This window comes from Typopeltis vanoorti, chromosome 20 (genome assembly GCF_054136105.1).
Source record: "Typopeltis vanoorti isolate ZY-2024b chromosome 20, IOZ_Tvanoo_1.0, whole genome shotgun sequence".
NCBI classification, from domain to species: Eukaryota; Metazoa; Arthropoda; class Arachnida; order Uropygi; family Thelyphonidae; genus Typopeltis; species Typopeltis vanoorti.
Window position 1 is genome coordinate 54,915,762 of NC_143568.1, and position 23,952 is coordinate 54,939,713.

At 36.3% G+C, this 23,952-nt stretch overlaps 1 protein-coding gene across 1 annotated transcript in view; it reads left to right on the plus strand.

The window, feature by feature from the left end:
• Positions 1-257: 257 nt before the first annotated feature.
• The window catches only part of Pgm1 (phosphoglucose mutase 1), a 359,120-nt gene continuing 335,425 nt past the window's right edge, over positions 258-23,952 (plus strand). Inside the window, exon 1 of the mRNA XM_090410682.1 lies at positions 258-689. Within this exon, the coding sequence (XP_090266808.1) occupies positions 447-689 (243 nt within the window). The 5' untranslated portion in view covers positions 258-446. The remainder of the gene's footprint in view (positions 690-23,952) is intronic.

Sequence of the window (23,952 nt, forward strand, 5' to 3'; positions counted from 1 at the left end):
ATCATTTAAAAATAAAACTTTAACTATGATATATTTCCAACTTAATTTAAACTGAATTATAAATATGATACATTTTTACTTCTTTTATGAGAAAATTTTTTTAATATAATATGATTTATACAACCTTCTCTCTTTGTTTCTCCGTTATTTAAGTTTCTTCTAATTATTCATAGATGGCGCCATTGACAAATTTTATAAAATAATGTATTTGTGTGACCTTGCAAGGACATCAACTTTTAAGCGTTTGTAACAGGTAAACTTCGTGAAGTTCATTAGGTCAAGTGGAGTTTTTATTTGGTACTGTTCTGTTGGAGAAGTCGGCAATATAGCTTAACTTTTGTTTTCCGAAACAATTCCCCTACACCATTTATTAATATAAGAAGTTTTTTTCGGATATTATTTCAAATAGTTTTCTTCTGTTCCGTTATTAGTACAGATTATTCATCATGAGTTTAACTTCCACTGTAGTTAAAACGCAACCTTTCGAAGGTCAGAAACCTGGGACCAGTGGTCTTAGAAAAGCAGTGGAAGTTTTTAAGCAGAATCACTACACGGAAAATTTTGTACAATGTATTTTATCAGCTATGGGAGAAAAATTACCAGGATGCACGCTCGTTGTTGGTGGGGACGGGCGATACTATGGAAAAGAAGCTGTTAACAAAATTATAAAGATCTGTGCTGCAAATAAGGTAAGCTGAATTTATCCCTGTTTGAGTTTGAGGAGGTTAATTAATTTCGCGTGAACCGATTGAGATTTCGCTACTAAATGTATGTTTTTGCCAGTAGCAACCGAATCATGTAAATTCAACACTACATTGAATTAAAAATTAAAATCACTTATGATTTCAATTCTTAGCGTCGTAATTATTTGAAGTTAGAAAATTGAAAAGAAAATTACTTTCCGACTCAAGGAATTAACTAGCCAGAGAGAGAGGTACAAGATGCATGTAAAGTAAACCAGACCAGTTCCAAAATACAATTTTATCGAATGTCATAAAATAAGTGTTTTAAGGGTGCTTGTTTTATCGCTAGTTGGTGATAGTGATCATGTTCTATTGACCTGGACAGTAGCTAAGTATATGGATGTTCAAATTAAGATAGGTTATATGTTGAACAACTAAGATAAACTGGAAATTATAACAAGTGCAGGAGACGGTACAGATTTATGAGAGCTACCCATCCGCTAGATGAGAGAGAGAGCGATATCAACAAAACCACGTGATTAGGGTCACATGTCTGGCGTCACTGGATGTGTTGGTCACACAACACAACACCACACAGGAACAAGAAGCCAATATCAGATTAGAAAAAAAAAATTAAATTAAAAAAAAAAAATACAGTACTATGTATCACACACTATACATATAAACCAATAATAAAAATAACAAGAAAAATTCAACATTAAACACAAAAAGATTAACATTAAAAAACAATAAATAAATAAATAAACTTAAAAATAACCAAACTGCAACAAAAAATGTTACACATATTTGCCCATTATAATGAAAAACAAGAAGGCAACAAACACTTCAAGATATTTGAGAAACCAAATGTGGACTGTAGAAGCATCAAGTAAAAGAACAAGAAATACCAGCTACTATCAAGAGGAATTCCAGCAAAAGGAATAACAGAAAAAAAGAAAACAACATTGAGTATGCCATAAAGAGAATAAACACCAATAGTGCCAACATCAGTGACAGCAACAATCCCGATGACAACAAGAGAAACAGAAGAAATACCATCAACACCAAGAGCAGCAGAATGTACAGGATGCAACGTTATAATTAGGATACTCAAAAATTAAGAAGAATAAATAAGTTTTTCAAACTCTTATATTTACATAATTTAATAATGGAATTTGCAGAGTGTAGAAATGCAAAGAAGAAATAAAGAAACCTAGCATTTTAATTTTAAAGGGAAAATAATTAAAAAAAAAAAACGTAACTACTACAAGTCAGCAAAAATTAGTACATGGTTTGAAAAAGCAAAAGAAAAAACTCAAAGAAATAGCAATATTTACTAAATTATGGCCAGTTCTACCATATCTCAGACACAATAAAATATAAACTAATATTTATTGATAAAACAACTGTAGAGCAATCTTCATTCTGCTGAGAAGTCTATATTAATCAGGCATGTACAACTTCAACAAAATTATGAACAAGAAATAAAATTGTTGAAATAGATGAAGTGAAGTTCAGAAAGAGAAAGCCCACAAAAATAATAAAAAAGAAATAAACTAAAATAACACTGCACATCTAACTTCCAATAAATGAAACACCTAATCACAAACAACTCAAGCACACTGGTTTTAAGGAACAAAGAAAAATCACGATAATCCAAAAACTGTATGATGAATTTTCATGCATTTCGATGAAAAGCAGTATGATATGAGATGTGAACAAAATACCCACAAATATTGTAAATAAATAGTTTAATTCAGTAACAAATTTGTACATGAAGACTCAAAATGATAATGTCGAATTGATTCATAGTAATGCAGCTCACAGTGATGGTGTCCAGGAACTGGTAATAGCATTGCTCCTGCAAAGCTCTTAAATCCCTCAAAGTTTTGGGGAAGGAGGTTAACAGCAGCAGCATGTGTGGACTGGCCAGGCTGCTCTCCTGACCTTAATCCTATTAGCATGTCTGGATGCTCTAGGTAGACATGTTCTCTTCTCGAAGATATTGGCCACGTGCTTTGCTCAATGAAGATAAGCATTATTTTGTAGGATAAATGTCTCCCATATCACACCTGCATACAGATGAATATAGGAGTCCAGGACATTGTCTTTATTTTTTTTTATCTGATCCACATACGATAGGCAACAAGACTATAGCACATTAGTACCGTGTGTGGGTAAAAGGAATAGAAGAGAGGAGTCCGTTTGCATTTTGCTTGAACAGCCAAGGGTTGTAATCTTTGCAGAAGACAGAGTGTGGGGGAACTGTTCCAAATGATGGAAGTAAATGGAATGAAAGAGGAGGCAGTGAAGTTGGTTCAGTGAGTTTTAAGATGGACTATTGGACTATTGGTCATGGTTCAACTAGGAAACACATAATGCAGGTCAGCACATTCACCCATCGAGATGACTCCCCAAACTATCACACTACCTCCATAAGTATCACTAGTTCTCTCTAAATCAGAGCATACCTGCTTTCACTTTGTAGAACAGTGGTTGAACAGTGAGAAGGAGTCATGACAAGGGGCCATCCCTGGAAGTTACGAAAGGAAACTGTGAGAAAGAGGGTGAGGAGTGGTTTCTTTGCACGGAGGGGTTGAACCATGGAATGCATTGCCTGATGGAGTGGTGAGAGCAAGAATGGTCGTTTAAGGAGTGGTATGACAGACTGTGTTTCCTAGGAGGGACTTCCCTCGATGAGTCTTGATAGACTTGTGTTTCTTAGAAAGGACCTCCCGTGATGAGTCTTTTGACTCCATGGAGGCCTGAATAATAATACTAGAACAGAATGGGATGCATCTGTAAACACTATCTCTTCCCCTCCCCCCCCATTGGTCTTTAGTTGATGTGGAACTTGTCCAGTTCAAACATTTTTTTTCCTGTGGTGTGAGGAGGGACAGGGTCATGCAGACTACTGGTTGCTTAGCATACAGACTACTTTGGTGAAGACTTGCACACACTGGAAGCAGATGTCAATGTTTGTTCCTGTAGATCAGTGTTTCTCAAACTTCAGATATCTGCATACCCTTCTTAAATTTTCATTATTAACAAGCATCCCCTTATCAAATAATAAATGAATAAAGTATATTTCATTGTAAATGTCTATTTTATTTGAATTTATATGTTCATGTAAACAAAAAATATGATTTATTTTTAATAGAACAAAATTTGGAATAGGTTCCTTTTCATTTCCCATCCACGAAAATCCACATTTCAAGTAATTTGCATCATACGAAGATTTTTCATCTTCTTCCTAGTTGATGTCAGACAACACACCCTTATCAATTTCATTTGATCCAGAAACAATATCAGCATTTTCTTGTTGCTTACAGCTACTTGTATTTGCTATATTGCTTTCTTTTGTGGGTTTTATAAATCCGATCTTTAACAAATGATCCATACTTAAGAATTTGAAAGCTCAAAAAATACCATATTTACTTGAATATAACTTGCACTTTTTTCCCCAAAATTAAAGCAAAGAAATCGTGGTGCAAGATATATGCGGGGATTTTCGGAAACTCAAGTTTTCAGAAAAAAAACTGCAAATGGTGTAACTTACCAAGAAGCTCCTACTCGCTATTGCTACTTTAGCCATTGAGAACAGTTTCCTTGAGTGCATCATCAAAGTCATCTACCCAGATAGCTTCATCTTCTTTTTAATTATTTCAAGCAAAAATTACCAGTAATTTTCAAGACTCAAGATACGTAGAGCAGCTATGAAGAAGTGCATATGATTGGTGCAGTATTAACAAAAGATCGTGCAAACCAAAGACAAATTAGCATTTCAACAGTTGAGTTGAAATGCTAATTCTTTTCAACCAAATTCCATAATATCTGAAACACATTCACTATATATTTCTTAGTTTTAGCATTCATGATGGGATGGTGTCAACCAAAACCATATGTTGCACTGGCAACATATGGTTTTGCTTGAGTCCATACCGCAGTTTCTGTTGGAGGGAGATGTGATTCATTAGTTAGTGCCGTTTTTATTCCAGTGTCTCTAATTGCACTCTTTGTTGAGAAGTATAACGATTCTATGCATTAATGATACATAGCCAAAAATTGCCACATATCCCCTGAAGACCTTTTGCATACCCCCAAGGGTACACGTACTACACTTTGAGAAACACTGCTGTAGATGATGCAAGGTCAGATCACAGCTGAAGTAGCACTTCTATTTCACCGAGCAGATAATTAGAGATATCAGTCACCTATTGCAGTTGTATCCCATAGCATTCCTTCACGGGATCTCTGGGATTCTGTTTGTGACTCTTAGAATTGGTTCCACTGTTTGTGAACATGGTACGACTCGCATGCAACTATCTGGCTTCCTCCACCTGAATTTGGCCAGCTGCTAGTCTTTCAATGGCTTGCCACCTGAATTCATCAGTTACACGATGTCTTGCAGCTGTATCCAAGAATTTTGCTATTATAAAATATCTTGTTCTCACTCACATGAAAACTGTTTTAGAACACCTGCTTTTATGCCATGACTCATTTGCATATACTGCTGATGATGCCTTTCATTTGTATACAATAACCATATTCATTGTAACTTTTGATATAGTATATGGGACTTGTGTTTTTTTTTCCCTTTTCCTCTCCAAGTTATTTGATTTTTTCTTTGTTCCTTAACTTATGGAAACCAGTGTAGTAAACAAAATAAAACCAACAGGCAATGCCATGGAAAATCAAAACATCTGCAACAATAAAAAAAAAAATCCCCTACTGCAAACACCAGTGCTAAGAAATGGCCTGGTTCTTGGTGCCAGTGTTTCTGGTGGCTTTTTTCATATTTTTTGGCTGTTTTTCTGCTTTTTATTACTTCCAAGCCTCAATGGATCCAAAGACTCACTGCAAGAGGTTGAATACCCACAGGCCACAATAACTATCGTTGTACCTTGTTTGACCACATTCAGTGTTGGAGTACTCGCCACCCATTCTGGCAATGTAGTCCACTCATTCACCACCACCAACTTTTTTTCACCTCTTTCCTCACATGACCCTTGTACCGAATCAGGGATGACCTCTAGTTCTTACATCACCCATTATTCTATGCAATAATTCCCCTGTATCTGTTTGGTAGGCACTCTCACGAGCTTATACATCTCATTCATATCACCCCTCCTTCTATTTGCTAAGCTCTGAATATCACATTCTCTCAATCTGTCATCATACTCAGTATTCCAGAGTCCTGAGACAGTCTTGGTTATTTGCCTCTGCACTTTCTCCAATGTTTCCTTATCACTGATATATCTAAATGATCAGATATGTGCACAGAAATCCACTAACAAAATATTCATTAAACATTTCCACCATATTTTCAGCATATGTGATTCTTGTTCCATATGCAGCAACTAAAGTCATCCTTTATCATCTCTTTCCTTACTACACTTCTCACCTTCCTAGCCTGCACCTTATACTCCTCATGCTGCTGATGGGTGCCCTGTTCTTTATACCACTTTCACAACATCCTCTTTCCCAGAAATTCCTGAATAATTTCATGATTCATCCATTTCACTCCGACTCTGTTTATCCTCCGAACTTTAGGAATGCAAATTGCGTCAACTGATCGAGCCACTGCACTTCACTAATCTGTTTCCTAAATTTATCGTAGTCCTCTGTTTTGTAATTTCACACATATTTCTTGTTCCATGAAGCTCATACCTGGCTAGCTACTCTCCATTTCAAATCCACATTTTCAGATCCCTCTTCCCAGCTGGTAGCACAATGGTGACATCTTCTTTCATCACTGTATGAGATCATGATATTAAATTTAACTCTCGAATCCCACATGTTGCTTCAACTACAATGCTGCATGAGATAATTGTCCCTGAGTAGCTCAAGAAACTCTGTCTTCTTACACATGATATTTCTTGCTTCCACTCATTTTGGAAGAACTACTCATTTATATGGCTTCCCAAAAATTCACAAAGAAAGTTATCCAGCAAGACCCATCATGAATTGTATTGACTCTCTCCCCCACCTATAGAATTGCTAAATTTCTGTCATGTTTATTAACTGCCCATACTGGACAATCCAGATTATTCATCAAGAATTCCACACATTTTCTTGAGTCAATCAAGGATATTGAAATACAAGAGTTGGATTAGTCAGCTTTGACATTGCTTCCTTCTTTACCAACATTTCATTATCTGACACTGTTAATTTACTATATGATGATTACCCTCCTGATATTGGAAAGATTTTTGAATTTGTTATAGAATCAGGATATTTCAGCTGGAAAAACAAGATCTATAGACAAGTTGAAGGTACTGCCATGGGTTGCCCTCTATTTCCACCTTTGCCAAACTATTTTTTGAACCATCTGGAAGATACCTTGTTCTCATCCATTCATCTCCGACCCTCTCATTGGTTTCACTGTGTTGATGATGTTTTTGCTGTTTGGCCTCATTCTGAAAATGAACTTACCACTTTTCTACAACAGATCAATAGTCTTCACTCATGCATTCAATTCACCATGGAAAAAGAAAAGGCTGGTAGTTTACCATTCTTGGACATTCTTCTTACATGCACAGCCTCTGGTAATTTATCAAACAGTATTTATTGAAAATCTGCCTTTACTGGCAGATACATTCATCAAAAGTCTGCTCATCACACCTTTCAAAAAATTGGTGTTATCAAGTCTTTAATTAATAGAGCACATAATGCATGCTCCTCTCCCTCAAGCTTACAACAAGAACTTCTCACCATCAAAATATTAATGGAATTTAATGGTTACAATCCTAATCAAATCCAGCAGATAATTGACTCCTTTGTTCCAACATTTCTGGATTCTTCAATAGACTGCAGGGTTCCAATCCATTATATTTCTGGCATCTCTGAACTGATCGGTAGAATTTTGAAGACATATCATCTCATTCTCGCATATTTTCCTATCAACAAAATTTCTCATCTGTTGCCATCTAAAAAAGACCAACTGTCACCTCTATCATTAGCTGGCATTTACCAGATACCTTGTGAATGTAATCTAACATACTTTGAGCAGACAGGCCTTTCTGGTCTGGCACCACATAGTATTGACACTAAATATAGTATCCAGTGGAATGAAGCTTGTCTGCTCCATAGAAGCAGGTTTAAATATGAATGTCTTTCAAAGAAAGTTGTGAAGCCCTTTTACATTGGCCAAATCTGAATCGGAACGATTGTCTCTCTCTCTCCCCGGGGGGGGGGAGAGACAATCGTTCCGATTCAGATTTGGGCCCCCCCCCCAAAGTTTGGGAGATTCTTATTTTATGTAACCATGAAAAATAGTTTTTAATAATAATATTTATTAATATTAATTTCTAGCATGTGGCACCAGTTTTTAATTGGTAAACCACTGACTGCTGTATGTACCTTGTATTCCCCTTTCTTTGATTTGCTAGTTTCTATGCACTGATGATGTACTGTTATTTTCAGTATTAAATATCTGTACTTTCATTTCATTAAAGTTAATTACTGTGGTTATTGTGTAATTTATTGTTTATTCTCTGATAAATCTACAAAACCATGTTTTGTAGATTTATCAGACATTGCCCTATGGACATAATAAACTGATGCATAAATGAAAACATAGTTCAGATAAAATATCAATATTCTCCATGATCTCAAAGCAATAATAAAAAAAAATATAAAATTAATAAAATAAATAATAATAAAACAAATTGCGCATGCAGGAAGAAATATCACTTATACTACACTTCTGTATTTAATATTTGTGATGGAATGCCATCACAAATGTTAATGGAAAGAAGACAACAACAATAAAAAAAAAAAAAAAAGAAAGAAAGAAAGAAAAGATAAGAAGAAACATGAACAGTGCCACCAATATTTGACAATAGAAACAACACTAACAAGTGCAAGAAAAATACTAGAATTTACAAAATGCAACAATCTTATGTTAAACCCAGTGGTTCTCAAACTTTTTCAGGCTGTGGCACGTTTGGCAACTGCAAATTTCTGTTGCGGCACACGCCTGTGTTCTTAATGCTGAACTCTTGTGTAATTAACAGTAAATTTATGGTATTTTACAGTTTACACTACATTGACTATATTCAAATTCTTTTAAAACATTTTTTTTAGGAAATCCATTGTAAAAAAACAAACAGTAATAAAAACTCAAGTCAAGCTATTGAAGTTGGAGCAGCTAAACTTGACAGTGCAGCTGTAACTACTAAGCTGGCTGTACTAACATAATTATTTTCATATTACTGTCGGTTGATTGGTGGTGCTTTAGTTTAGCATTTGCAGCAAAATAAACCAAAGTCATAAATATTAGGCTGGCAAAAGTTTTTATACAAATAAAATTGTATGAACAGACAAAAGTGTAAAATTTCACAAAATTATTTTTTACTGGCAAAATTTGACAGCACACCTCTGGCTCTCTCATGGCACACTGTTTGAGAAACACTGTGTTAAACAGATATCAAAAAGGAATATGCAAGTGTTTCAAATTAAAGTATCCCTATTCACAGCAATTTGTAAAGAGAACCAGTGGAAGAAATACTCTCAAACTTAGTGAGTACTCTACCCAGATCATGGGAAAGAGATTTTGACAATAAAAAAAAAAAAAAAAATAAATAAATAAAATAACTGATAGGAGAAATATGGTGCTGTGAGCAGAAGAAAATTACATTAATATGAACCAGATGGCATGTGATTGAGAAATGATTTAGAGTCAGTGAACAAAATATAAACATCTTAAGTAACTTTGTTTGCATCACATTTTTTTTTTTTTTTCATTAAAAAAATGTGATACAAATAAAACGTTGACATATCATGTTGACATGCTGCAATGAACTGGCAAGGAGATCTGGATGATCAGGATGAAACTAAATTATAATGGGAGGAATGGTGAGAATATGGGTGTAAGAGCAACAGTGTTATGTAACTGTGTTAATGATTGAATGGGCATTATTGTTGAAATGATTACGAAGAGAGAACGATTTCAAATTTGTGTTTGTCCAGTTCGGACCCATCGAATGTGTGCATATATAAGGCACCAGGGAAGAACAGAGATCTGCAAGTTCTCCGTCTGTGTGACATTTGGAGTATCAGAAACAAAGGGATAGTTTGTTGCCTTGGTCAATATGTAGGGACATCAGATTGTAGGCATTAGTATGACCTAACTATCAGAATCAAGCATAGGTATCGGGTGTAAAGGATACAGTATTTTTAGGAAAGATAGAGAGGAGGGGGGGGTGCTGCTAATGATATGGAATGACTTGAATCCAGTTAGCGTTGAGACCTAAGATTATAATACAAGTAATCACAGTTTTTCATGTGACAATGAGTTTGAAACCATCTGGTGTGAGGCAGAAGCTGACAATATAAAATACATAGTGGGGTGTTGTTACAGACTTAGTGGACCGGTTGCTAGTGATGAAGAAATGCGTCACCAAATAAAGATGATGGCTACAAAAAGAGTAATCGTAATGGGGGGGGGGGACTTTAATTATCCAAACATTGATTGGGCAGCAGTAAAATCTCATGAGAAGAATGAAACTGAATTTATTGAGCTCTTGCAAGACAACTTTCTCAAGCAGCATATGACAGATGGAACTCAAGGTCAAAGAGTTAGATTTAATTATAGTGTCAGAGGGTGTTTCAGTTAAAGACACAAATATTCTGCCTCCAGTTGGTGACAGTGATCATGCAGTGCTCACTTGGGAAGTGGCTAAGTTTATGAATGTTCCATTTAGGAAATGATACATGCTGAACTAAAAAGCAGGAAATTATGACCAACTGAGTTTAGTGCAATGGTATCAGTCATTTAATGGGAAGAATATTGACAGTGTATGCGAAGCATTTAAAACATACTTAAATGATTCAATATCAGACCACTCAGAAGTGGTGGTGAAGATTTTGGAAAAGTCGGTTAGGGCTTGCATTGAGAAATGGGTTGACAGAGAATCTCTACTTTGTAATGAACAGCATGGGTTTACTAAGAAAAGGTCATAATGTAGAAAGTATTTTTAACTTGGGTATAATTATGTTAAAGATACCAAGCAATCCACCTTTACCACGAGTCGCCTTGGTCTTGCACTACCTGTGGGATCAGCTAGTCTTGCATCAATTGCAGGTGCAAACTTGACATTTTGTCTGTTTGCTCACTTGGGAAAAATGGAGTAAAACCAGGTTTAAAATTGCTTGGTATCTTTAACATAAGGAAAGGTCATGTTTTAGCAGCTTGCACTCATTCTATAATAATGTTATCATTGATCTAGACAAGGGGTATGGATACACCATAATACTTTTGGATTTTGCTAAGGCTTTTGCCAGAATACAGCATGGAAGACTTGCATAAAATTGGAGAATATGGGTTTGGATTATAAAATATTAGCATTGATTAGAGGATGGCTGACTGATAGATATCAAAAAGTGGTATATGGGGAAGTTAGTCTGTACGATTTAAGGTAACTTGTGGTGTACCACAAAGATCAGTCCTTGGTCCACTGTTATTCAATCTGCATTTTAATGACATTGTGAACAATTTGACAGGCGACATACATCTATTTGCTGATGATACAAAGATAGATAGGGTAATCAGGAATTCGGCTAATATGTGGGCATGGGAAAATTTGTCAGTTCAATGTCAGTAAATGTAAAGTCATGCACTTTGACATTATTAGATATCCAATTGGTGGGACTATGCTAGAAGAAACTAACCAGGCTAGGGATCTTGGAGTATTAGTAGACAGCAAGTTGAAGTTCCATGTAGCAAAGATTGCAAATACAACTCAATAGATAATTGCAATGCTGAAATGAACTTTGATATGTAAAGATAAAGATGTCATTTTGCCTCTTTACAAAGCCTTAATAAGACCTCACTTGGACTGTTGTGTGCAGGTCTGGTCTCCTGGTTTCTGGTGTTATTCTGATAAAGTGAAGAGAATGCAAAGGAGAGTGTTAAAAAAAAATGATATTAGGATTGTGGAATACTGATTATGAAGACAGATTGACCCTAGTAGACAGGAAAAAGAGTGGTTATATGATTGAGACTTACAAACTTCTGAAAAGGTCATACAGGATTTCAATTGATGGAATTTTTTATTTTATGGAGGATGGGAAAAGGACAAGAGCGTATCCTTGGAAGCTGAGAATGAGTACCCTAAGAAGAGGGTGAGAACTAGATTTTTCTCTCGTAGCATGGTGTGTGATTGGAATGAATTGTCATTGAATGTTGTGTGTGCAAGCAGTGTGAATGAATTCAAGAACAAGTATGATAGCTAGTGTGTGTGTGTGTGTGTGTGGTACGTGACATCCTTCAATGAGTCACTGACTTCCTGGAGGTCTATTAATAATAATAAGAAGAATGTGCAGCTGTGACCATGCAGGTCATATGTCTAGTTCATTTTATTTCTTCGAATAAAAATGACCCAATAACAAATTTGGACATAAACGCTATCCATACTTTGATCTTTAGAGAATGTAAGGGAAATGAAATGTTGAAATGTATGGAAATTCTCTGTAACTCAGATGCAGCAGTTTTTGAGTGTTTGCTGTTCTCCAGACATGAAAATTCCCTTTATTACTCCGTAGGATGTTCCAAAGCTCATCATCCACCTCTATGAATGCCAGAAATGTCATCACAAATGTTTCCCGCACACTGCATCTCCTGTTTGCAACTCTTGGCTGTAACTGAGTTTATATGGATAGTGTTTCAATGCTTTATTATTATTATTATTATTCAGGCCTCCATGGAGTCAAATGACTCATCGCAGGAGGTCTTTCCTAGGAAACACAAAGTCTATCAAGACTCATTGCAGGAGGTTCCTCCTAGGAAACACCACTCTATCAGGCAATACATTCCATGGTTCAACCACTCCTCACCTCTTGCTCACTGTTTCCTTTCATAACTTCCAGGGATGATCGCTTGTCATCACTCCTTCCCACTGTTCAACCAAGCAAAAGAACTCCCCAGTGCCAACCCTGTAACTACCTCTCAACAGTTTAAGTCTCAATCATGTCCTCTCCCTCTTCTATCTACCAAACTCTGTAGTCCACATTCTCTCAGCCAATCCTCATAACTAACATTGTACAGTCCTGAAACCATCTTTGTTATCCTCCTCTGTACCCTTTCCACAGTTAATTTATCCCCTTCAAATCCTGGGGACCAAATTTGAGAACAATAGTCAAAGTCTGGTCTGATCAGGGTCTTATGCGATGGAAAGATAACTTTTTTTTTTTTTATCTCTGCAGGTCAACGTCCTTCTCAGTATTGCAGCAATCTTCTAGGTTTCACCACCTTTGCAATATGTTCCCTGAATTTCAGGTTTCTATCAGTCATCACCCCCCCCCCCCCCACACACACACAGATCTCTTGTCTCTCCTACTTCTTCCAGTACAACTCCTCCAATAAAATATGAATTATCCCATTGATGTGTCTCAAACCTCAAGACCTTACATTTTGTTGCATTAAACCGACATCCCCATTCATTTACCCACCTGTCTGGTTTATTCAAATCCTCTTGCAGGGCTACATCTGCACTATTACTAATAACCTTTCCCAGCTTCACATCATCTGCAAACAACTGAATATTCCCCTGCAATCCACTGACAATGTCATTGATATAAAGGTTAAACAATATAAGTCTCAATACTGACCCCACTTGTAATCTTCTGTCTCCTTGAAACTGCCCCACCATACACAACTCTCTGATACCTATCGGACAGCCAATCCTTAATCCAGTTGACAACCTGACATCCAAACCCATGTGTTGCAACTTAATATGCCTTTGCTAAATCCAAGAAAATGGCAGTATATGCCTTTCCCTCATCTACTGTTCTTGTAACTTTATTATAAAAGGCTAGCATATTACTAAAACAAGAGCACCCCTTCAGAAATCCATGTTGACTCTCACAGATAACATTATCCTCACTAATTTCTCCAAGATCTTAACAACTACTGATGACACATAAACTGGACGTGTCTATAATTAGACACGTCCAGTCTGCTACTGCCCTTATGCAATGGCATTATCTTACCTTCCTTCCATTCCCTGGGCACTTTTCAATGAAAGCCAGACTTTCATTGAAAAGCAAGGTCGAAGGAGCTGTCAGTTCCTTAGCACATTCTCAAAACTTGTGGTGAAATATCATCCAGTCCAACAGCTTTACTGACATCCAGAGTACTCAGTATTTGGAACACACTCTAAACCTTGAACCTGCCCTATCCCTCTAGTATTAAAATTTACTCCTCCAGAATGAAATACACCAGTAAAGTATTCATTGAACAACTCCACTATGTCCTCTGCATCAGTCACTATTCCCATTTTTATCCCACAATGACATTCTTCCACAATCATTTCTCCTCCTACTGGCCACATAACTACAAAATTCCCTAGGATTTTCTTTGGATCTTATGACCAATCTCTTCTCATATTCCAGTTTCACCTTCCTTACCATACTAGTCATTCTCCTGGCCTGTGTCTTATATTCTTCATGCATCTGCTCTTCACCTGTCTCTTTATATCTCTTCCATAGCTTCTTTTTCACATGCAGTTCCTGTTTAATATTGTTTGTCATCCACTTTACACCAAATTATGTCCTCTTCTTCAGTTGTGGAATACAGCTTACTATTGCTGCTAACAAATATTCCTTCACAATTTCCCAAGCACTAATGATTACATTAAGTTTTTCATACCATTGTGCATGGCAGATTTCATTGTCTTGCTATGGCAGTGCACTGCATGAACCTACATCATTCTCATTTGACTCTTCAGCTACTGAAGCATGCTTGGCACTGTATTTGGTATCACTGGGCCTTTTTGCAGTCTTCAAGCCTCTGTATTTGCAAAATGCTGCGGCAGCATTTTCCCCATTCTTATAGAAATACTTCACAAGTAAGTGAAGTGACGTGAGCAAAGATATAATGACCTGAAAAATTAACTTTTTCAGGTCATTATATCCATAATTCCATTATATCCAACTCGCCATACATCTCAAAAATATGGCATCATAAAATCTTTAGTATCCAGAGCACACAAGATTTTTTCTTCTGAAGAATCCCTAAAACAAGAATTGGAAATTATCAAAGGCCGTTTAGTAAGGCTGTTTCAGCCTTACTAAATGAATATAATTCAATAGCAACCCAAAAAATAAGTTCCATGTAGCAAAGATTGCAAATACAACTCAATAGATAAGTGCAATAACCACTCTCCTGCAAATCAGCTCAGACGAAGAAGCCCACAGGTCTCCTATATCATATAGTAATAAAACATTATATCATATAGTAATACAGTAATAAAAGCCGGAAAAACCATTCTTATGAGTTTTTTTATTAACTTGAAATTGTTGCTGGCCTGGTTGGCCAAGTGTGTGGCGTATCCACTCTCCAGCCAAAAGGCTGCTAGTTCGAATCTCGCTGTGGGCATGGATGTTTGTGATTGTCTGTAAAAATATAGTGGTGGTTGGCAGTAGGTGACATTGATGTAGTTGCGGTTCGTTGTAGTTGGTGGATTGAGTGGTGGGAACAGAGTTGTAGAGTAGGTGTGCCCTCCCTTAACGAGTCTTGGACTCCCTGGAGGTATCATGTAATAATAATATATGATTATTATTAGTAATAATAATCATATATTGAGGGAATCTCTGAACGGGTGGCAAAAATTATGAGAAAATATCAACTCATTGCTATAGTCTTCCCACAGTTAAGATAACCTTAGATAACACTGTGCCAAGAAGTCAATTCATGTTGAAGGAGAGAAAGGAATAAGGCAATGTATAAATTCATCACCAACACACCAAATCACATGCTTTATACTTAAAATTTTCCAACTATTATACAAGCAAAATAGTTACCACTTTAAAAACTAGAATGTTCTTAAAAGAAAAACGAATTTTCCGAGGTGATGATGATACTGATGATGTCTTTTGATACATAGAACGAAATATTTACATAACAAAAAAGTTATTTACTGTGGCATATGTGTTATTCTATAGTTATGGATTTCCCACAGGTTTCACAGTCTTTACCTCTCTTGTTACTGCAGTATCTCCACCTGGATGATATACTCTCACAAATATTCATTTAGTAATTCTACTATTTTGACAGATCCAGTTACCTCCCTACCATCAGCATTCATTAAAATTATTCTGCCATAAATATTCTTCCTTTTACTTGCAACAAATCAAAAGAACTGGACTGGTTGGTTGAGTGGTTAGTGTATCTGCTCTCTAGCCAAAACGCTACGGGTTCGAATCCTGCCATGGGCATGGATGCAAGTGATTGTCTTGTGAAAATACTAGTGGTGGTTGGCAGTAGATGGCATTGGTGTAGTTGCTGTTCATTGTAGTTGGTGAATTGAGTGGTGGAGACAGAGGTGTATTGTAGGTGCCTTCCCTCGATGAGTGTTTGGACTCCCTGGAGGTGCCATGTAATAATAATAATTATCATCTTTGGCCTGCACTGCTAATATCCTTTCATACTCTGCTTTTGCATTTCTTACCACACTGGTTACCCTTCTGGCCTGTGCTTTGTACTTCTCCTCTTCCTGCTGATCACCTTTCTCCTTGAATTCCCTTCACAATTTTTTCTTTTCTTTTTTTGTAGCTCCAGCTTAATGGCGATATTCATCCATTTGACTCCCACTTGGTTTACTCTCCTGACTCTAGGCATGCAGTCTGCCATTACTTCCCTTAAACACTCCTTTACCACTTCTCATGCACTATCAACATCCAGTCCTTGCAGTTCCAAGCAACTCTTAAGCTTGTCATACTTACCAGCCCTGTAATTCCACATATACTCCTTCTTAACTGAAAATTCCACACATATAACCACCTCCCAGGTCAAGACCATATGAACATGGTTATATTGAATAAATATTCAGATAAACTTAATAGATTCACTATCAAACCCCATCACATGCTGTCTCAGGTAATTATTCCTTAGTAACTGCATAAATTCCATTTAATTCCACCCATGTGTCTTCTCCTTCTTTCAGTCTATGTTGTTCCCATAGTTGAAATCCCCCCATTGTAATTAGCCGCCCTCCACTCAGTGAGCTTATTTGTGGAGACATGCTGTTGCGCATCATCTTTTCCATTCCCTGGTTTAAAGAAGCAATCAGCTGTATATTTTGTTCTGCTGGCCTCTTATCTCACACCAGATAGCCTTAAATCTGCTACAAGGGTGATCTGAAAAATTCTCGGCCTAACAATGAAAAAACGAATTTATAATTTCAGAATTATTTTTATTTTTCAACATAATCTCCCTTAAGACTAATACATTTATTCCAGCAATGCTCCAGTGCCATTATCCTGTCCCTGTAGTGCTTCTCTGTAAGACCTGCAAAATATACCTCTAGATTCAAAGAAAAATGCTGACCAGCAAAGAAGAGTTTCAGTTTTGGGAAGAGATAGAAGTCACAGGGAACCAAATCTAAGGAATAGGGTGGATGTTCCAACAATTCATAGTGCAGATCCCTTAATTTTCCCATTGCCAAAACACCTTTGTGGGCAGATGCATTGTCCTGACGAAAGATGAGTTTTCTTCTGAAAACTGGGTCTTTTCTCACCAATTTTTTCGTCTATTCTGGTTAAAAGATTGGAATAATATTCTCCAGTTATTGTTTTACCCTATTAAACATAATTAATAAACAAAATGCCTTTAGCATCCCAAAACACCGATGCCATGACCTTTCCTGCTGATGGAACTGACTTTGTCTTTTTTGGCGCTGAACTGGCTTCTGTTCACTGTTTCGACTGCTGTTTGGATTCTGGCGTATAATGATGAATCCAAGTCTCATTTATAGTAATAAATTGATGCACAAAATCGATTTTATTCTTGTTAAAACGCTCCGAGCACTGTTCAGAGATTTTCATGCGAGTCTGTTTTTGATCTGCTGTCAGCAAGCGCATCACCCATCTTGTGCAAAGCTTTTTCATTTGCAATTCTTCGTGCACAATATATCCTACATGTTCTTTTGAAATGCCTATAGTCTCAGCAATTTCACGCACTTTGACTCGCCGGTCATCCCATACCATATCGTGCACTTAATCAATGATTTCTGGTGTTGTTACACTTTTTGGACGTCCTTCACGTGGATTATCTTCAAGGCTGGTAGGGCCACATTTAAACTTGGCAGTCCATTTCTTAATTGTCGAAAAAGAAGGAGAAGAGTGCCCATAAACTTTTATGAACTTCAAATGAATTTCTTTTGGCATTAAACCTTCTTTTACAAAGAATTTTATAACTGCACGATACTCAATTTTATCCATTTCAAGGGATACAGACAACACTTTTGCTTCAGACAGCTGTATAAAACAAACTACTTGATAGAATGACTTGCAATTTCACATGGATGCTTATGACAGATGTACCAACTTAGAAAAAAAAATCTTGCCGATAGTGTTGCCATCTATGGTTGAGGCCAAGAACTTTTCAGACCACCCTCGTATTTTCACTAGCATGCTGTTGAACTTCTACTCTTTGGTTGCAGCTCATTGGCTGTCATCAATAACACTCCTCTCTACTCCTCCCATTTTTTTTTTCTCTCTATCCTCCCTGAACTCACTATACCCTTCACATTCCATCTCACTAACTATATCATCTTCTGGCAGCCATGTCTTGCTAATGCCAGTAACCATTAACACCTTTTTTGCTAATGTTTCCCTTTTTGTTTAAGTGACCATACCACCTTATATTTGCTTTGTTCACACATTTTGAAATGCTAATAATATCAGGTTTCTTCAATGTTTCTTCAATAATGTCTCCATTTTTCACATGATTTTACCATTGATGCCATTGATTCATTCTTCAAATTTTTTTTCACGACTCTCATACCTGTGCTCCTTAATCATTGATCAACTGCTTTATTTCTTACTTGATTCTTAGACCTCCAAGTTAAAATTTGATTTGAACAGTCTTATAGACTGCTAGTGTTTAGTGTGTGGGTAATTTCTCACCATAGCAGATTTTGCCTGTTCTGTTGTCTGTGTAATTGCCATCTTTTCTCAACCTAATGGTTAGTGGGTAGCATGGGATAGGCATGCTACTGATAGGTATCTTTAATTTTTTGACTTTTTGGTAACTTTTCAATTTTGGATGTCACTCATGTATTCGGTTCAGTTCTTGATTTCCCTTACCAGATATTCTGGCATCATTCCCTCCATGAAATTTGTAGTCCAATCTGATTCTTAATAGCATCTTATTATAGTATTTTTCCTTATTTCTAGTTTAAATTTATGTAGTATTTTTTATTTTATTTTATTTTTCTGGTACTTTTCTTTTATCTCTTCATTTTATTATTATTATTATTACACTTTCCATGGAGTCGGCAGACTCATCATGGGAGGTTCATTCAACTGACAACATACATATCATATAGAATCTTAAATCCTTAACACTTCTTGCATTAATAACACATTCTGGTAATGTGTTCCATTCACTGACAATTCTCCATGTAAAAAATCTGCTCCTTACACCAGTGGCGGGCAAACGAATATCGGCGTTAGATCGCAGTGCATTTGTTTTGTGTAACGATAATTGAAAAAATTTAATTCTTTTCATATTTTCAACAGTAACGCTCGTCATAATTCAGCCTTGTATCTATAATAAATAAATAATTATATGTTGTTTTAACAAAATAAAATAAGATTCACAAAAAAAATAGTTCACCACGCACATGCGGCAATAATAAACGTTTCATATCTCACAGAAATAACGTGCGTATGGATACTAAAAATACACTGCTGTTTGGGCAATGTGGGAATGATGTAACGTGCAATGACAAGCGCAAACGAATATCGGTGTTAGGTCGCAGTGCATCTGTTTCGTAATCTAAAGTGTTAATTGAACAATTCCAATTATTAACTATTTGACATTCAATCAATGTCAAAACATAAGCTGTAACTTTTAACATGATGTATTGCATTTATATAATGTAAGCATTGTTATTATTTATAAACACAAACAAATTTTTAATTTTTTCTTGGGGGTGCTGCAGTGTCGCAGTGCTTATGTACGGGCCGCCACTGCCTCACACCCCTCTTCACCACGCTTTTACATAACTTCCAGGGATGACCTCTGGTTATTCTCCTCTCACTTTCTACTTTTTTTTATAATCCCTCTGGATTAATCTGATAAAATCCTCTCACTAATTTAAATGTCTCTATTATACCACCTCTTTTCTTCCTATCCACCAAATTCTGCAATCCACATTTCTTCACCTTTCCTCCATAGCCAGCACTCAAAAGTCCCGACATTGTCTTAGTCACTGATCTCTAGACCCTCTCCAATATCTCCACATCACATTGACAACCAGATGACTAGATCTGAGCACAATAGTCCAAGTGTGGTCTGAACAGTGCCTTATACAGTGGCAAAACCACTTCCTTATCCCTACATGTTAGATTATACTTCTTATCATAGCATCACTATGATATGCAGCCTTTGCAACACCAACAATATGCCCTCTAAACTTCAGTCTGCTGAAGTTTCGTCACTACCAAATTTCTAATATCACCCACTTCCTGCAGTACAGCACCATCGATATAATACACAGCCTTATATTTCTGCACTCCAAAATTCAATACTTTGCACTTATTGATATTAAAACTGCAACCTCCTTCTTTGTCCAAGTAAGAAGGCTATTCAAATCTTCCTGAAAGGAATTAACATCAGCAGTCTTCCCAATATTATAAGTCTTCCCAACTTTGCATCATCAGCAAACAACTGAAGATCCCCAGCCAGTCCACATGATATATCGTTTACAAACAAGTTAAACAGTAGGGGCCCAAGAACAGAACCCTGGGGTGCCACTGGTCACCCTCCTTTTTTTTGAGACACTACTCCATCATACACAACCTGTTGGCATCTTTCAGAGAGAGAGAGAGAGAGCCAATCTCTGATCCATCTAATCAATATACTATCTATTCCCATCCTCTGTAGGTTGTACACCACATGATTTTTGATAGATGTTTGATAGATTACCACATGATAAGTGGTAATCTATCAAATTCTTCTGCAAAATCCAAGAATATCACTGTATATGATTCTTCCTTATCTAACACCCTTGTTTACCTTATCATAAAATTCCAGGGATGACCTCTGGTTCTTCCCTTCTCACTTTCTACTCATTTCATAATCCCCCTGGATTAATCTGATGGAATCCTCTCACTAATTTTGTATTTGGTGGATTGAGTGGCAGAGACAGTTGTTGAGTTGGTATCCCCCTTGATGAGTCTTTGGACTCCTTGGAGGTCATGTAGTAATAATAATAATAACAAAATGTAAGTAAATTACTAAAACAGTACCTACCCTTTACAAATCCATGCTGATCATCATAAAGAATGCTATGTCCATCAACCCAATCCTGTATTCTATTCCTTACCAATCTCTCCAACACCTTGACCACAACTGCAGTTATACAGACTAGCCTGTAGTTAGAGACTTCTGTCTTAGAACCATGCTTGTGGAGTGTACTATTTTGCCTTCTTTCCACACCTTAGGAATCCTACTCACTACAAGATTTTCATTAAATAACCAGGTCAAGGGCATAGCCAACTGTGGTGCACATTCCCTAAGAATATGAGATGATATGTCATCTATTCCCACAGCCTTATTAACATCAAACCCAACCAGCATCTGATACACCTTTTGATTTTTTCACTTCCTGTTCTCCTAATACTTGCCTCTCTTCTATGTATTGCACAGCATCATTTACACAGTATGATATATGCTGATGAAGTGCTCATTCACTAATTCCACTATATCCTTTGCAGCTGTTAATCTGCTGCCATGACTATCCACTAATAACATTATTATTAGTGTTAATCTGCCATAATTATTCTTCCTCTTGTTTGCCATATAGTGGAAAAATTCCCTTGGCCTGACCAGCCAATCTCTTCTCATACTGCACCTTTTCTTTCTTTACCACACTTGTCACCTTTCTAGCCTGCACTTTATGCTAACTCTTTATACTCTTCATTTGTGGCACTTTCTCTCTATGCAATCTTCAGCATTATGTGCCAACACTATATGCATCTTGAATGCTAGGTCTTGATTTATCCCTTTTTTTGAAGGGCCCATGACTCTGAACCATAAAGGGCCACACTCCATACAAAGCTTTTAATAAAGTACTTCTTTGTTCTCGGTGATATACTGTTCTTTAATGTTAATACGCTGTGCCTAAATAGTGAAATATTTTATTTGTTCTACAGGTTCATGCAGTTGATGTTTCCATGTTCATTACTGTTTTATTCTTTCTCTTTTCACAAATCTAGGCCAGGCAGTATGTCTCAGACCAGCATTTCATTGGTGTGCCTCTGTTTCAAACAAAGTTTGCAGCTGAAGTATTTTCAGGACAGTCCTGAAAATACTTCAGGTGCAAACTTTGTTTGCTTACACTTGGATAAAGGATTAAACCAAGTATATAATTTCTTGTTAAGCTATTTGTTCTAGATGCTCTTTCTATTTGGTTCTGTATGTTTCTGTTGTTTCCATTATTGATGTTTGGTTTAGTTCTTTAAGTATGTCTTCATTTCTCATTTTATCTAGTCTTGTATAACCTTCTGTTCATCTCATATATTTCATTTTTGCTACAGTGCTTCTTATCTTATTGTCTACGTTTGCTTGCCACCTTGTCTAATAAAGATAGCATACAACCTTGTCTAATAATGTTGGTTTTAGTCTTTTTTTTGTGTGACTGTTGCTAGCTGTAATGTTTGTTTATTACTCCATTTACTTTGAAGAATTTGTTAATTTTGTTAGAAATGTCAGTACTGTGAAGAATTTGTTAATTTTGTTAGAAATGTCAGTATTCCATGTAACATAATTTATAGCCCAATTCATTAAAATTATTGATTTGTTATATTATTTTATTGTCTATTACTATTTTAGTTCAGATGAGCATTTTAACTTTGAATACCATGGTTTTCCCCCCCCCCCTCCTTGAGAGACTGACATATGATATTTTTTTATTATTAAATTCAGTTTATATTCAGCTTTTTGTAGTATCTTCAGTTGGGGACACCCTTCTCTAAGACCTGTTACTTTAAGTGTCTTGGTTCTTTTCTTGCCTCTTTTTATGCTTATTACTGTTCTCATATAGGCTGTAGAGTGGTTTTAATAATTTTACAAATAAGTGTTTTTTAGTGTATCAGAGAGTTTATACCTGTCTAATCTTGTCAATTTTTTATAATCTCTGAATGCTAGTTGCATTTCTAAGTTGAATTTGCTTCTTTTCTTAATTAATAGTTTGATGATGGATATAAAATCTGTGCAGGATCTTCCTTTTCTAAAGCCATTTTGTTCTTCATTCATGAGTGTGCCAACTCCATGGAGGGTGTAATAATAATAATTTTTTCTACAATATAGTTCATTCTGTTCTTTAGTATTTTTATCTTCTAATATGTGTTTAGTAAACTTATTCCTCTGTAGCTGTCACAGCTATTCTTTCTAACTTTTTTAACCCGATGTTAGTAAAGTGGGGTGTCACAGACCCCAAAGATATAGAAATAAACTGTGACACCCCACCTTACTAACGGCAGGTTAAAGATGGAAATCACAGTTGCATGATTCCATTCATGCAACTGTGATTGCTGATTTTCTTTCCAATTTGTTGCAACAGATATTCAATTTAGTTAAGGAATCCTGAAGAATAGTGCTAGCTTTATTTAGGAGTATATCATCATCTGTATAAAGTGAAGAACTAAGTTGTAATACTACTTGCTTTCATATTATGATCCATATAAATGAAAAATAAAAGCAAAGATAGCATACAACCTTGTCTAACAAACCTGAATTTACATTAATCCATCTTCCTATATTTTCATCAATTCTAGCTGCTAACTTAAAACTTAGAGTATATGTTGCGATGTTTAATGTCCCATTTATCCCATATAAAATTGGCATTTTGAACAGCTTTTTTCTGGCACCTTGTTATGAGCCTTTTTCAGATCTACAAGACTTAAATACAGATTATTGTATTTAAGTAGGAATTTTGGCGCTGGCAGAGCCGAAACCAGTCAAATATTTGCAGTAAATGCAGGTAAAAAGGATTATACAAATTATACTGTGCGTACGTGACAGCAGCGCCACCAATTCCACTTAAAAAGGGATTGGGAACGTTCAGGGGAACGAGGGGAACGAGGTAGTATCAAAAAGTTTTGGGACTAGTTCTGTTTATGATAAATTACTTTATTTATCTACGTTGACACACTATCACCTTCAAAATAGTCCCATTGCATATCAATACAGAGCTCCCAGCATTCTTGTCACTTCTGGAACGTGTCCTGGAAGTCTTCTTTTCGAAGCATGTCAAGC